The sequence below is a fragment of the Labrus mixtus genome, chromosome 18 (genome assembly GCF_963584025.1).
Source record: "Labrus mixtus chromosome 18, fLabMix1.1, whole genome shotgun sequence".
NCBI classification, from domain to species: Eukaryota; Metazoa; Chordata; class Actinopteri; order Labriformes; family Labridae; genus Labrus; species Labrus mixtus.
This window is the reverse complement of record NC_083629.1, coordinates 5,213,708-5,227,869: the sequence shown is the minus strand read 5'-3', so window position 1 is coordinate 5,227,869 and position 14,162 is coordinate 5,213,708. Positions and strand designations below refer to the sequence as shown.

Here is a 14,162-nt window from a genome sequence, read left to right as displayed (position 1 = left end):
GAGAGTAGGGGATGACATGCAGCAAAAGGGCCGAGGCCAGAATTGAAAACCCACAGCCGCTGCGACAAGGACTGCAGCCTCTGTACATGGAGTGTGCATCATAACCGCTAGGCTATCTGGCATCCCGACACAAATACTACTAGTCAATTTTTTGTACTTTTGGATATCATGTGTTTTAAATTGATACCATCTCTGTTGAAAGTTTGAAGGTTGCAAAGCATTGGGACCTTAAGTCATATTTTTAACAGCTGCAACAATGGAAAGAGAGAGAGCACCGTCTAAACTGCACAAATACATTGGCACACGATTATACGATGCCTTGGACTTAAATCTCCCTGACATCAAAACAGAGACTGATATCATTAGATTTTTACTCGTACAGTATCAAAGCTTAAAATTCCAGCATTGTGCAAACCCTCATATACTTACAAGAATATCAAACACTTGGTTGACGTCTTTCCCTCTGATCTCTATCCCGTTGATCTCCAGTATTTCGTCTCCTTCTGATAAAAGTCCACTCCGCTCGGCCGCTCCACCTCTAACTATTCGACTGATCACCACGCTGTCCATCTCGTTACGAACAGTCGCCCCCTGCAGGACACACAGAGAAATGAATGAAATATGAATGAAAAAGTGTTCAACTGTTCATCAGCTTCTGTCGCGTTTTTACAGCTGCTGAGCTGTGTTGTTGTGGACGGTTTTGTTTAGTGACATACGAGGTTCATGAGCATAATTCAGTGACATATATTTTTTCTAATATTATTTAATCAAAGTTAAAGGACGAATGTGCGACTTTTGCCAAACTGTTGTTTGGCCAAACCTCCCCCACAAAAGACCGGGTCTAAAGAAGGGCAGCCTGTGCATTCTCGTAACATGATGACTTTATTCTCTTTAGACTTTATTCTCATAATATCAAGACATTATTCTTGTGATATTGAAAATGCTTTCTCAAAATCTCTTTGTCTCTTATGTGGCCCTAATCCTCCATCCTACAAACTCCACTTATTCAGAGGTAATTCATCGAAAGCCTGACAGCGAGCAAAAAAAAGATAAATATTCAACAATGAAATAAACTTCTCTGTGTCGTCTCTACCTGAAGTCTCTTAAATATCTGTATGTTTAAAGTTTCCATCTAATCTACCCTGACAGCTGGAAGAAACTAGAGCAGTCGAGTGTGTGACAGTGTGTGTGTGACTGCGGTTGTGTGTTTCTTACCAGTGGTATGTCTGGGGCCTTCTCTATGCGAACGATCTTGACAGTCTCTCCTCCCCACTGGGTCAGAGTTTCTCCTTGGGCGGGCAGCGGCTCAGGCTGCATCTCCCTCTCTGCTATGCTGTCATGAGCCAGGAGCAATGACTGCAAAGCACACACACACAAACACACATCAGTGACTTCTAGATGCCGTTGTTTATCTGCTCAGACAGTTTAATGTGTGTGTGTGTTTCTACCTGGATGTGTGTGTCTGACAGCAGGCTTTGGAGTTCGAGTCCCTCTTTGTTCTGAGCTGGCTGGATAAGACTTCTGACCTGTAACCATGGCAACATATAAATGATCAGCATCATCATGACAGTTCGTCCCTGATCATATTAAACACTTCACAATAAGATGAACACAGAAAAATGTTAATTAGTTCCTGAGTAAAATGTAAACTTTTTGATTTTGAACATCTGTATGATGGAACTATTTTGACCCTATATGAAGGCGTTTAATTTTATGCAGATGTTAACACAGAGCTTTTATGTACGGAGCGTCTGAGATGAGGAACAATGAGAGGTGTTACACCTGTTCAGTAAGCGAGCACCGGTGCAGACTCACTGTTTAGGGTTAAACAATCCACTCCCACTCCACACTCACAGGTTTCAGATGACACTCTAAATGTGACAGACTCTCCAACGCAAGCAGGTAAACAGAGTTACAGAGTGTAGGGAGTGATTTGAGAAAGGCCCTCCCGTCACTGATTCCTCACTAACTGTGTGACGCCATCTTTAATTTGTTTTAGCTTCTACTGTTAAACCAGCCAACAGCTAATGACACAAATCACTGCAAGAGAGGCGCTGTAGCCGAGACTGCTTCTGTTCTGGGTCATGACTACATGTACTGCCTTTGTCGCCTACTTTGAGTCATTAAAGTCAGGTTCAGACATAACACTCTATATTTCTCAATAATGGAAGTTCTGGGATCAATTACACCTCATGTCCACGTTGTGTACCCGTGCTTGTGCTCAAGCATGAGCAACTGTACCGATCAAACGAACTGGACTATGGGGGTTAAACGTGCTTGGGCACGGTGCGGCTTGCCTAGTGTGAGTGCGCCCTCAGTCTCTACTGCTTTAACAAAAAGGGACAACTTCCAAAGAAGACGATTGTGAAATACAAACCAAAGAAGAAGTCAAGTGATAGCTGTAGCGGTACAAAGTCTTGTTCAAGTGTGATAATAATACATCTACTATTTATTAAAAACATGTTTCAATCTGCACTTTGCTCAATTAAATCTAAGCCAATAGAGGAGAAATTAACTTTTCATGTTAAAGATGGTAGGTTATTTTAAATTCATGAACAGTGACAAAGACACGCGTTTCTGTGAATTCAGAAGGTTTTCTCCTCCTTAAAGCCAGATGCAAGGCAGGGGGCAGAGATGCCAACATGGAGCAGAAATAATGTGCTTCTCTTTCATGAGATTCCTCTGAAACGAGCAATGAATAGATCTGACAGCTCGCCAACAACACAGAGGCAAATAAATAATTAAAGCTCTGATTCTTCTGGATTCTTGGACGTTGGCTGAACTTGAACTGCGTAGCATTAAACATGTCATCATCAAACTTTACAGAGAGGGTTTCTATTCTCTTTTTTTAACAGGCCGTAGTTGGAAAATATGATTATAAAAGAGTTTGCTGATGGGAAAGCCTGAGTACAGTGTTGTTGTGTTTTATCTCTAATTGATGCAGAACAGAGCTGCTCTGTCTCCAACGCATTATTACACTCACTCGAGCATTGGCCGCAACACTCCCTGTGTGTGTTTGGGGTAACACAACAAGAATTTTCAAGAAATAAAAACACATTTTTAAAAGCTAGCATTTTTAATGCCGCCCTCAGGAGTCCAAATGAAGTGGTTCAAAGTGTTTCTACAATCATCTTCAGAGAGTGTGGAGCAGTCTCTGAAGAACATGTTCACATTTAACCTCTCTGATAAGGAGTGGGGAAATTCCAGATGAAACCTGACTATCTGTCACTTTTTTGTACCTTGGAAGAATTTCTGAAAGTCTTAGTAAAATGCACATAAACCTTTAGAAGACCTTTAGGGTGTGTGTCCACTAACGCTGTTTTTCCTATTTTCTATACAAAACCAATACAGTTCATCATTTTAAGAGCACAGCTTCATCAGCGGATGAACGGCCTCAGTGTCAGATGATTTTTCTGTCAATGTCCCTTCTCCCTCACCGACCAATCAGTATCAAGAAGGGGTGGAACTTCTGATATCAACAACAATGGCAGAGGGGAAACTAACTAACTAATCCCCCTACTGGCTCTGTTTATCTCATTCATCAAGTTTACAATTGTCAGGTCTAGAGCTGCTGCTAATGCAAATACCTGATCCATTAAATGATTTTTAAGTCCTTTGTTTTAAGTTCTATGTATGCACTGATCACTTGTTTACTCAAGCTTTATAAATAGTAATTTATTATTATTTTTCTGTTTTTCTTTCATGTTGTTGATCGGTTTCTCTTTGTCACTTCTGCTGCTCCGATCATTGGTAAATGATGTTCAGCGAGTAAAAAAGCAAATGAATAAATAATTAGTCAAAAGTAGAAGTGAAGCATTACCTCCATGGCCAGCTGAAGTGCCTGCTGTGTGTGTGGGTAAGGAGGAGATGGTCGGTGCATGCTGGTGGCCACCGCATTATGAATCTTCAGTGCTGACTGGAAATCAGACTGAAAGGGGAAAAGAGAGACACCATTATGGTCTGTCAGATTTCAGTAAATATAAAAACTTTATATAAAAATATAAAAACTCAAAATAAAAAAACTGCATATACGTATACAAGTGTTTAGCAGTGAAGTGAAATGCCGTTCTCACATCTGCACTCCTGAAAATATCTAGATAATTTCAGGAAGACTGCTCCGGGATTCTCCTGACCTGGCTGTTCACATAAACTCCTCATGCTCCTGAGGTAAGACGTGATGTAAAACAGAACGACGCAGAAGTAGCGGACTAAGCAACAGAGTCCGCTACACAAGGCTATAATGAGAATATTTGCCTTTATATCAATGCTACGTGTAGTTCAACGGAATCCCAATATGAACTGAAGAGCGGAGAACAATATACTGGAGAACAGAAAACGTAATGCATCCGTTTATTCGGAGATCGTATCGGTCGCATGCATACAGTCTACGCACTGACTCAGTCACAGGATATAAACATCACCACCCTCTCCTAGTGGCTCGAGGTGAATTCTCCTGATTATCTCCTGCTGCACATACAGCTCCTCCTGCAAATATCAGGAGTTTTTCAGGAAGTTTCTGCAAGTGTGAAAGCCCTAAGAGTGTTTTTTTTCTATTTATACAAGCTTTCCAATTTGTTTTTGTCTCGACCGAGTCTTTCTCAGAAAAACATTTTATTTTGAAAAGCTTCAGCTCTCTTGGAAAGAACAAAAGAAGGTCGAGCATTGATAACTAACGAAGCGTGACGGAGCAAATATTTGCTGGTGCCTCATTCATAATTAAACTGAAACTGAATATTCAAAAGTGACAACTGTTCTGGGTCATTAAAAAGAATCATTAGAGAGAATAAAAGAGTCCCATCACAGATTTGTGTTGCTGCAAACACAAATCTGGGTTTAAAATAAGAGTTATTTTAATGTTTATTCTTTCTTTAGGTAAACAACTTAAAATGAAAATGTCAGTGTCCATGCATACACTGACACACATGCTGTATAATAACAAAATATAAATCAATCAATTGTTCCTTCCTGCTCGGCAAACCTTACAGCCATCATCTGGTAAGAACAGAAGTGGGATAGAGCCTTACCTGTTGTTGATAATAACAATAAAATATGTTTTTCTTTTATCGATTTATTAACTCTCTCATCAATCTTTGCAGCTCTAGAGAGGGTTAGACGAGTTGAGACAGAAATGGCAAAACAGAAATTATATTCATGTTTCTCAAGTTTTTTTTTACCGCAGTCTGAACAAGAACATGATTTATTCTGCCTGGAATTAAAAAAGAATAAAAGTTTGGTGAAGACTCAATTGAAATTTTCTTTTTGTTTTCTTCTGACCTTCATCAGTCAGAAGAGTACAGGGACTTATAATCTCCGATCCCAGGACCTTTTCTTATTGTCTGTTCCCATAGTCAGAACTGAGCTGGAAGAAAAAGGCTTTAAAGTTTTCTGCTCTCTTTACTTGGAACGAATTACAAAAAGAGCTGAAACTTAACGAGCTGGTCTCTTTGGATGATTTGAAGAGGATGTTAAAATACTTGAGGGCAGACACATCTGGCTGAAGATATTCTCCATAATGTGTTTGTAGATGATCTTGAAAAACATTGGCTCTTTAAATTTGTATCTTTTAATGTCTAATAATTTATTTTGTGTATTTGTAAGTTTGGCCTCTCATTGTTTGTGTGAAACTTTGTTAATTGTCCTGCTGCCTTTCTCTGCCAGGACACTCTTTCAACAAATTTATTTCCTGATGAAATAAAAATAAAATGAATAAAAAATTGCTACAGATCTGAAATTGCTACAGAGTAAAATACAAGTATAAGGACGAGAAAGAACCATCAATCTGAGTTCATTTAGTAAAAGATCCATGGTGGAAAATAAAACTCCAAAGCAGGAAATGCTACCTGAGGATGACATCATATGAACAATTATTTAAAAGCATGTCTGTGATTGGACAGAAGTAGATTGCCAGCTTTGTGTTACAGAAAAAGGTGATCAGGCTGAGGTTTCAGCCTTGAGGAGCTGCCTCGCTGTGACTCTCATGTCTAAACACGACATTATTGTCATTGTTGTCATCGGCTTAATCATTGTCATTATTGCTCAACCTAAGCTGCTTAAACATCATTCTCCCCCACACGCACTCATCACTGTGTTTCAAATCTGCACAACAGAACATTAAGTTGTTTCTGCTGTCAGACATCTGAACAAACATAATATAAAGAGATTACATCTGAGCACATAAATGCTAACTGTAGGGTAACAGTAATTCATGCACCGCAGCACAGAGGTGTTCACGCTCACAGAGTCATCGTGTGACTATCCAACCTTACAATAGGATTTCCTTTGGGATCGATTTAATTCGATCTTATTTCATCGTAACCCTTCAACGCTGACAAAAAAGACCTGGATTTAAACCAGATAAGTTTGTTTAGTCACGTCATGGGACATCAGGCATGATCAGAGGAGCTGCTGAGCTATTGTACCCGCAGCTCTTTTGAAACACTGCCAGGATGTCCTGTGACCACCAAAGGGTGCCCGAGAGACTCTGATTATAACAAGGAAACATCATTCCTAGTTTGGACATGATCAAAGTGGAAGACAATTTTAATTGGCAGCTTTTGTGTTTTCCTGATTTAATATCTATCATGTCGTTTTTTCAGTCTGTAAGCCTAAAATACAACTCAGCCACACTCCAGGAACTTTTCTCCAAATACAAATCAGCAGAGAGTTCAATTATTAATATTAACTCGTCATCACTCATCAGTACTCAGAACTGACAATCGTCCAGAAACCAGAAATAAAATTAGGTTACCTTCCAAGAAATACAGATCAAGTTTCTGATTTTTTAAAAAGGTTCCTGTTTTCGAGGCTTTCAGTCCCCTGACAGAGGGCACAATGTTCCAGGAGAAACGCTGAATTATTTGTTAGCTTTGGGCATAAAAATATCCCTCATAAGAATATCTAATAGCAGCACAAAATACTGCCCATCAGCATCTTCAATTCCAGGAATAATTCAATGTCTGTATTAGAATCCTTTTTCCTCTCCTCAGCTCAGACACACGGCTCTATCTTTGTAAATCCCTCCACAGCCAGTGAGTCTTTAAAGAGTAGCACAATCACATGTTGACCTTCTGATGAACTTTATATTACCTTGTTTAATAGTGCAAGAACCAGCTCGACGTCATTCTGACTCTGCTGGTCAGACAGGCAGCCGCGGACCTGCTTCAGCGATAGCAGCAACTCCTCCAACTCTGCAGAAAAACACAAAAACAGTCACATCATCAGATTTTGTTAAATGTATATTTAAACACTGTACACTGTCTCTCTCAGAAGTAGAGAAAGCATCCCTACAGATACTTACAGATACAAGGAGCCAGGTTTAATTACACCTGAGTATGCCTTAAATTTGTCCGTGAGTGACTGCATCTCATTTCCTGGTAAAGCCTTTTGTTCTACTTTGCGTGTTTCTGTTTGTGTTTGTTTCCACCCCTCACAAAGTTTTAATTAAGTCGCCCTGAAGAGCCTCTCGTGTCCTTCTCTCCCTCTCTGAGGAATTCCCTCCCTGACGGCGAACATGTCAACCTTACATTCCTTCTCCTCACAGACGTTTTACTCTCTCTAAAGCTCTTTTTCTTTTCTCCTTAAAAAATAAATAAAAATCGTATTTCAAATCATCTTCCAAGTCCTCCCTCTCACGGCTATCTCTTTACTCTCACTTTCCCCCGAAGCGATTCACACAGTTTTTCTGTAACCTCTGTGTGTGTGTGTGTGTGTGTGTGTGTGTGTGTGTGTGTGTGTGTGTGTGTGTGTGTGTGTGTGTGTGTGTGTGTTTTACCGAGCAGTGCTTGTGTGTGCTGGCTGCCGAGCGCTTGCTGCTGCGGTGTGTCTTGGAGGAATGTGGGGTTGTCGATGCCGATGTGCGGATTCTGGGAGAGCTTCCGGAGTCTGAGCGAGGCGTTCAGGTCCAGCTGCCGACCCTCCTCCTCTCTGCGACGACGAAGATCCTCCTGACACACAGACACACACACAGTTGATTATTTGTAAAACATACAACTGAACCGTTGAATGAAGAATGGACGCACACTTTCAGAAAACAATCAGAAAAATTCAAAAACAGTATGAAATGAAGAATTCACCATCCGGCCTCTCAACTTTCATCTAAATCATTTATGCTTAATTCCTTTGAATGTCCATCAGCATAACTACAAGGTCCATCGTCAGTAACGTAACTGCCTGCTGAAGTCTGTAGCTGCAAACTGAAACTCGGTTACAGAGCGCTGTGTTCGGTTACTGGATGTAACTATGGGTACGTGCGTAGCCCTTTAACATGCTTCACTATTGGATTGGTAGCAAATACTGTGATTGCATAAAAAAGCAGTACTTCAGAAAAGTGCAAACATCCAGAGTTGTAAAGACTTTATAAAATTCCATGACATCTGTTAGCTGGTGTTGAGATATGGAGCCTCAGCACTGTGCAGTGATTGTTGTTTAGCACACCAGTCATCTTATTTGTTCACCGTTTGTCTGTATTCATTCTTGATTTACTCTAACTCGTGCGGTGATTTGAGGCGCAGTAGTTGCTATTAAATAGACTTGAAACACAACTTTTGAGTTGCATGTTTTTTTTTTGCAGCTTTACCTTTGATTTAAATAAGTGAAAAGTGTGTTTTCTTACCTGGTGTTGTCGTATCCTCTCCAGCTGTGCGGATCGACGGACCGGTAGCGTTCGACTCCCCAGCTCTCCAGGACAGTCGACGGCCATTTCCCTGTGCTGTCCTCCTCCTCCTCCTCGCAGCTCTTCATCTCCCCCTCCTCCTCCTCCTCCTCCTCCTCCTCCCTCCCCGGCAACATGGCCGTTCAGATGGGAGGTTGTCATCCCTCACACAGACTAAAAGTCACTATAAGTGAGGATTCCAGGGATGTTAAGGTGTGTATATCTTAATCTCAGGTAAGTCTAGGAGGGCAGTTCAGTGAACTGGGCGGCCATGATACCTTCACCTGCAGGAAAAGAGCAGGAAAATGTGGTCATTACTTTAGTTTAATCAAGTTATTTCAGTAAGCCACACAAATGACTGATGTTCACTCTGGATAATTACATCTGCTCTGATGCTATGGTGTTTCAAATTCCCAGCCACAACTTGAGTTTCCGTTTATATTCCCAATAATCAATTATAAGTGGAAGCATTTCATTGTACAATGTAAAAACAAAAGGCGATAAAGGCTTTCTATTTAAATCTTTTCCACCTTTCCCACTTGTCTGCCCAGCTTTGTATTGCGTTTCAACTTTTGTTACAGATAGTTCCTTGAATTTCTTTGAATACTAGCTTGGCCTTCAGAATATGCAATGTTTGGTAACGTTGTTCCATAATGTGGTAATGATATAAAAAAACATAAATTAAAGAGTGCATATTAGCTTTCATTCACACGTTTTGTGTATTTGCCGTTTAACACAATACCTGTGTCTGCAACATGTCCCTCATAAATCCAAAAAGCTTGAATTAATCTAAGGGCAACTGATCACTTTCACATCTAAATTGTGTGAAAGCATGGCCATTGTACCGCGGCCGCTACCAGGTAAAATGTGCACACGCGAAATTATAAAAAAATTGCTTGTTCACACACAGAAAAGTGTCTTACTTAATGGATCAAATTCAGGCTTTTGGGATGTGTTTATGGGAAAAGCTAATATTAACATCAAGATGAAATTGCAATCAATTGCACTGCCCTTATACAAGCTGCGTTTAAATATTTTTGAAGAGGAAGAAGTTACTTCTTCTGATGTTGCTGCCCGGGCCGCTCTGTCATGCACAAAACCGTGCAAACGCTGGCTGTTTGACATTTCTAAATATATCTATCTAGAAATCTGCAGACTCTCTACACTCAACACAGTTTGAATGATAAGAGAGCAGAGAGAATTTACAGTGTCCAAACTGGTTCACTTGGTTGTTTATGAACTTACTGGATGACTGACTCTGCTGTTTATAGGCTGCTGGTTCCCAGTCTGACCTAGTTAGAGTGCTAAATGGGTAACTGTTTGAAAGGCTGATAATAAACATGGACTGTTATTATGACATGAAAAAGCTGTTTTCAGGTGAATAATTGGCCAACATTAGGATACAGTCACTTTCTCTGAATGCTAGTGGAGTAATGTGTACCTCTCTTTCTCTCTCTCTGATTTTAGTAGTTCAGGGACAAAAACGTCATCACAACCCCCCAATCTGCATAAATAACCATGACAACGGCTTTGTCAGCAGCAGGGTGGTCCCCCTGACAAACACACACATATGTATGTAGGGAGGAGGTGGGAGGGGAGAGTGCATGGATGAGAAAACAGAGGGTGAGGGTGAGCAAGGTAGAAATGAATGGAGAGAGAGAGAGAGAGAGAGAGGAGGTAAAAATAAACAGGTGAGAGATGGATGGATGCCTTATCTATCAGTACCACAACAACAACAGCCCAGTGTTTAATATGTTATCTCCTACCAGCAGGACTGTACACACACACATTCACAATGGACACACACACACTTGACACACACACAGACCAGAGGTCCCATGATGCAGCAGTGAGGAATGCCAGGCGGCCCTGGGAACAAAATTCCTCTGATGGGGGCAGGGAGTTTGTCTCTCTGTGTGTGTTTGTGTGTGTGTGTGTGTGTGTGTGTGTGTGTGTGTGTGTCCATTTCTATATTTCTGTGTGAGCGATAAAAACACACCTCACTCACACATGCCAGTTTATCTGACCTGTCTACCTACAGAACAAAAGTGCAGTATTATCACTGTACTACATTTAATCCAACATAAGAACTACATATCACATGATCACACACCGACTGGATCTTAAGGTTTCAGCGTTGTTTATTAGTTCATTAGTGCAGGAAGATACAGATTATAATGGCGCATATGAAAAAAATGAATCGACTACTTTGTTGGTTAGGCCAGTGGTTCCCAAAGTGGCCGTCAGAACCCACTGTTGGGTTTTTTGAATTTGCACAATGAAGTATCAAGCTAATCTAAACTATTCAAATCTTCATCAAAACTTGACATTTTTTGTGTGCATGTCGCTTGCCAGGGATTAAGTTTCACATTGCAGGAGGGTTTTCATCTCAAGTTTTTGGACAATGGCACATTATGCCCTCACATTGTCTGAGTCAGACGAGTGCACATTTTTCTGCAAGAAATGCCTTCTTTTTAACCTGTTTACATTGTAATTCTTCCCTAAACTATCATTGCACAGCCTGCCTCAAACCTGAAGTTGACTTTATAAAAATGACAACTTGACATTTCCATCCATCGTTTATGTGCATACTGTCAGCCGAAAACTACAACCTTTCACAAATCCTTTTTATCCATTGGAGAAATTTTCTTCTGTTGCCCAGGGTGCAACAGACAAATATGTTTCCCCACCAGGAGAGCAACATAATCTCAGAGCAATCCTCCGGAAACTCACGCTGGACATGTTATTGCTTTCACTAAAAAAGAGAGCAGGAAGATCTGTGTGTTGTATGTTGATTTCCTCAGCGTGTTTTGTCAAGGTAGCATGCATGATTCCCAGCTGTGTCTCAAGTGGTCAAGTCTTTCATTAGAGTTCTTTCAGCTTGATTGAAATGCGTCTTAAGAGAGGCTTCAAGCGAGGCCATTGTGAGAAGGCTCTAGGTAGTCTCCTCGTTGGCTATTGGCTGTTTGTCGATCGTATCTTTTTTATTGGAACGTGATTGCGACATTACAATGGGAACGGCTATCAAGCTTAAAGATGGGGAAGTTAGATAAGGATCTCTTAGGCAGAAAGTGAAAAAGTTTGAAAGACAGGGAGAGGAGAATAGGTTGGCGTTAGTAACATGTTAGCAATGCGTCTCTCAAATAGTAACATGTTGCCTAAGTACTGTTGAGGTAAAAGCTCATTGACCTTTTCAATCTGTAAAATCAGCTGAATGACATTAAAAGCTTGGATTTAATTATTAAAACGGAGCCAAAGTTTTCATTTTTGGTTACATCAATGAAGATATAATAACTGTCTATGCCACAGACTGCTTCCTAGTCTTCTGTGAAAGGACTTTTTTCCAGGTAAAATATCCACCAGAATAGGTTTTACAAAGCTAGATAAATATGCAGACACTCAACTGAGCAGCAGGTGAATGAAGTGAAACTGGTGCTCCAAGTTTCTGTCTCTGAGTCACTGGAGCCTTAAAACATTGATAAAGACCCTTCAGTCTGAGGAGTCACAGCCCGAGAGACGTGTAGGAGGATTTGAGCAGCTCGTCTGGAGGGCTTACCTTCCACCTACAATAACAAACTTCAGACTGCTAACACTCTATGAGGGTGGGACGGAAACAAAGTAAGGATCAAACTGAGGCCCATTAAAGAGGCCTAAAGCAAGTAAAACAACCAACTGGAAAACCATCCTGAGGGAGTACTAGCTATTAAGAAAAGATAAACAAACTTAGAATCCACTGATCATGTCCACATGAAGCATGAACATGACGATGAATCTGAATGTGCAATCTGAGTGGTGGATAAACACAGCTCTTGGATGATAACACTCTTAAACTTTAAGGGGACTTATTATGAAAAAGCAGCAGCAGATACGTAGGTTTCTATTTTTACCGGATGCCGGAGCCCGCCGCATCAATTTAGCACAGAAAAGAACAAGCGGGACGGGAAGTCAGACACCGATACAACATTAAAACATCCGGTTAATTTTCAAAATAAAACACGGTTTAACGGTTCAGAATAATTACCGTTTGTGTGTTGGTTTATGTGTTTATAAGGTTTATATAGAGTTTTATACCACATACATCATCTTGTCTCGTTCTGTCGCCAGTTAGTTTGTTTAAATATCGCGGGAATTCCTTTGTCTCGGCACTCCAGCTGACGGCTGAGCTCTCCGTGCTGCGGACACACACACACACACACACACACACACACACACACACACACACACACACACACACACACACACACACACACACACACACACACACACACACACACACACACACACACACACACACACACACACACACACACACACACACACACACACACACACACACACACACACACACACACACACACACACACACACACACACACACACACACACACACACACACACACACACACACACACACACACACACACACCAAAACGGAGCGTTCTGAGACCACATGACCACATTATCATTTGTTTGTGCATGGTGTACAAACAGGATGCATAACAATAACAAAGCAAAGAAATAGCACACGGCATGGTCATATCTGATCTGACTTGTAGAGACGTCGATGCTAAAAAAATATGATGAAGTCCTTTTTCATTATTTAATGCAGACCGGATTACACAAGTTTTTCATGATTGGACAGATCGCTCAAATTGTTGATTCTGTCTGCTCAGAAAAAGCAAATTAACATGCAGTTACCCAAACAGAATAAATGTGTATTGTAGCAGAAGCAGATTTCCGACCTGCATTGAGTAATGATGTATACTATGACTGAAACCGGTCCTCAGATCAGTTTTTGAAGAGTCATCTTAAGTCGCTGAGGGGAAAATGCTGATTTGTTTTTTTAAACCCTGTTTGGCTGGAAAATCCTGTTTGATGCCTGATGAAGATCTGCAGCCGTTTCCTACCGAATCCCTCAGATCAGTTACCCAGTTAAATAAAACTTTATCTGAAGAAGAAACACACACAGTTGATAAGCAATGACCTAACCTCCCCCTCTTTCTTATACACACAAACACACAGACACCATCTGCTGCTACAGCTTACCCCCCGCAGTTCTTGTATCAATGACTGTGTGTGTGTGTACTCATGTGTGTCTTGTTGAGGCAACAGTTCAAGGCAAATCTATGGAATCAAAAAGCTCTTTGTAGTTCCAGTAATGTGTTTTTTACTCCTTCAAGCCTCAAGAGCTGTTTGTCTGTGTTTACCTCCTGTGTTGTTGTCCTGTGTCTTCTAAATACAACTACTGCATTTACGTATCACTTTAACTTCCAGCTGCAGATGTTTCTGTCTTTGCATTTGGTTTAAGGTGATGATGTGATTGTTTAGAGCATGTTGCAAATCTAAGTGTTAAAATGTTTATGAGGACTGTTACAAAACAATTAAAGTTGTACACTTTGGTGGGAGTTTCTGTCATTTTTGGGAGCACATTGAGGCTAATTTTGCCATTCAATTTGATTCAAGTTATTAGTAGAAAGACCCATGGTTCCACTCAATCGTATACTTAAGTCTT

At 40.7% G+C, this 14,162-nt stretch overlaps 1 protein-coding gene across 1 annotated transcript in view; it reads right to left on the bottom strand.

The window, feature by feature from the left end:
* pals1a (protein associated with LIN7 1, MAGUK p55 family member a) overlaps nt 1–14,162 on the bottom strand; it is a 29,117-nt gene that overhangs the window by 7,702 nt on the left and 7,253 nt on the right. Inside the window, exons 2-8 of the mRNA XM_061063305.1 lie at nt 8,612–8,934; nt 7,772–7,943; nt 7,087–7,187; nt 3,821–3,928; nt 1,449–1,526; nt 1,216–1,356; nt 430–591 (exon numbers count right to left, since the gene is read on the bottom strand). Of these exons, the coding sequence (XP_060919288.1) occupies nt 430–591; nt 1,216–1,356; nt 1,449–1,526; nt 3,821–3,928; nt 7,087–7,187; nt 7,772–7,943; nt 8,612–8,812 (963 nt within the window). The 5' untranslated portion in view covers nt 8,813–8,934. The remainder of the gene's footprint in view (nt 1–429; nt 592–1,215; nt 1,357–1,448; nt 1,527–3,820; nt 3,929–7,086; nt 7,188–7,771; nt 7,944–8,611; nt 8,935–14,162) is intronic.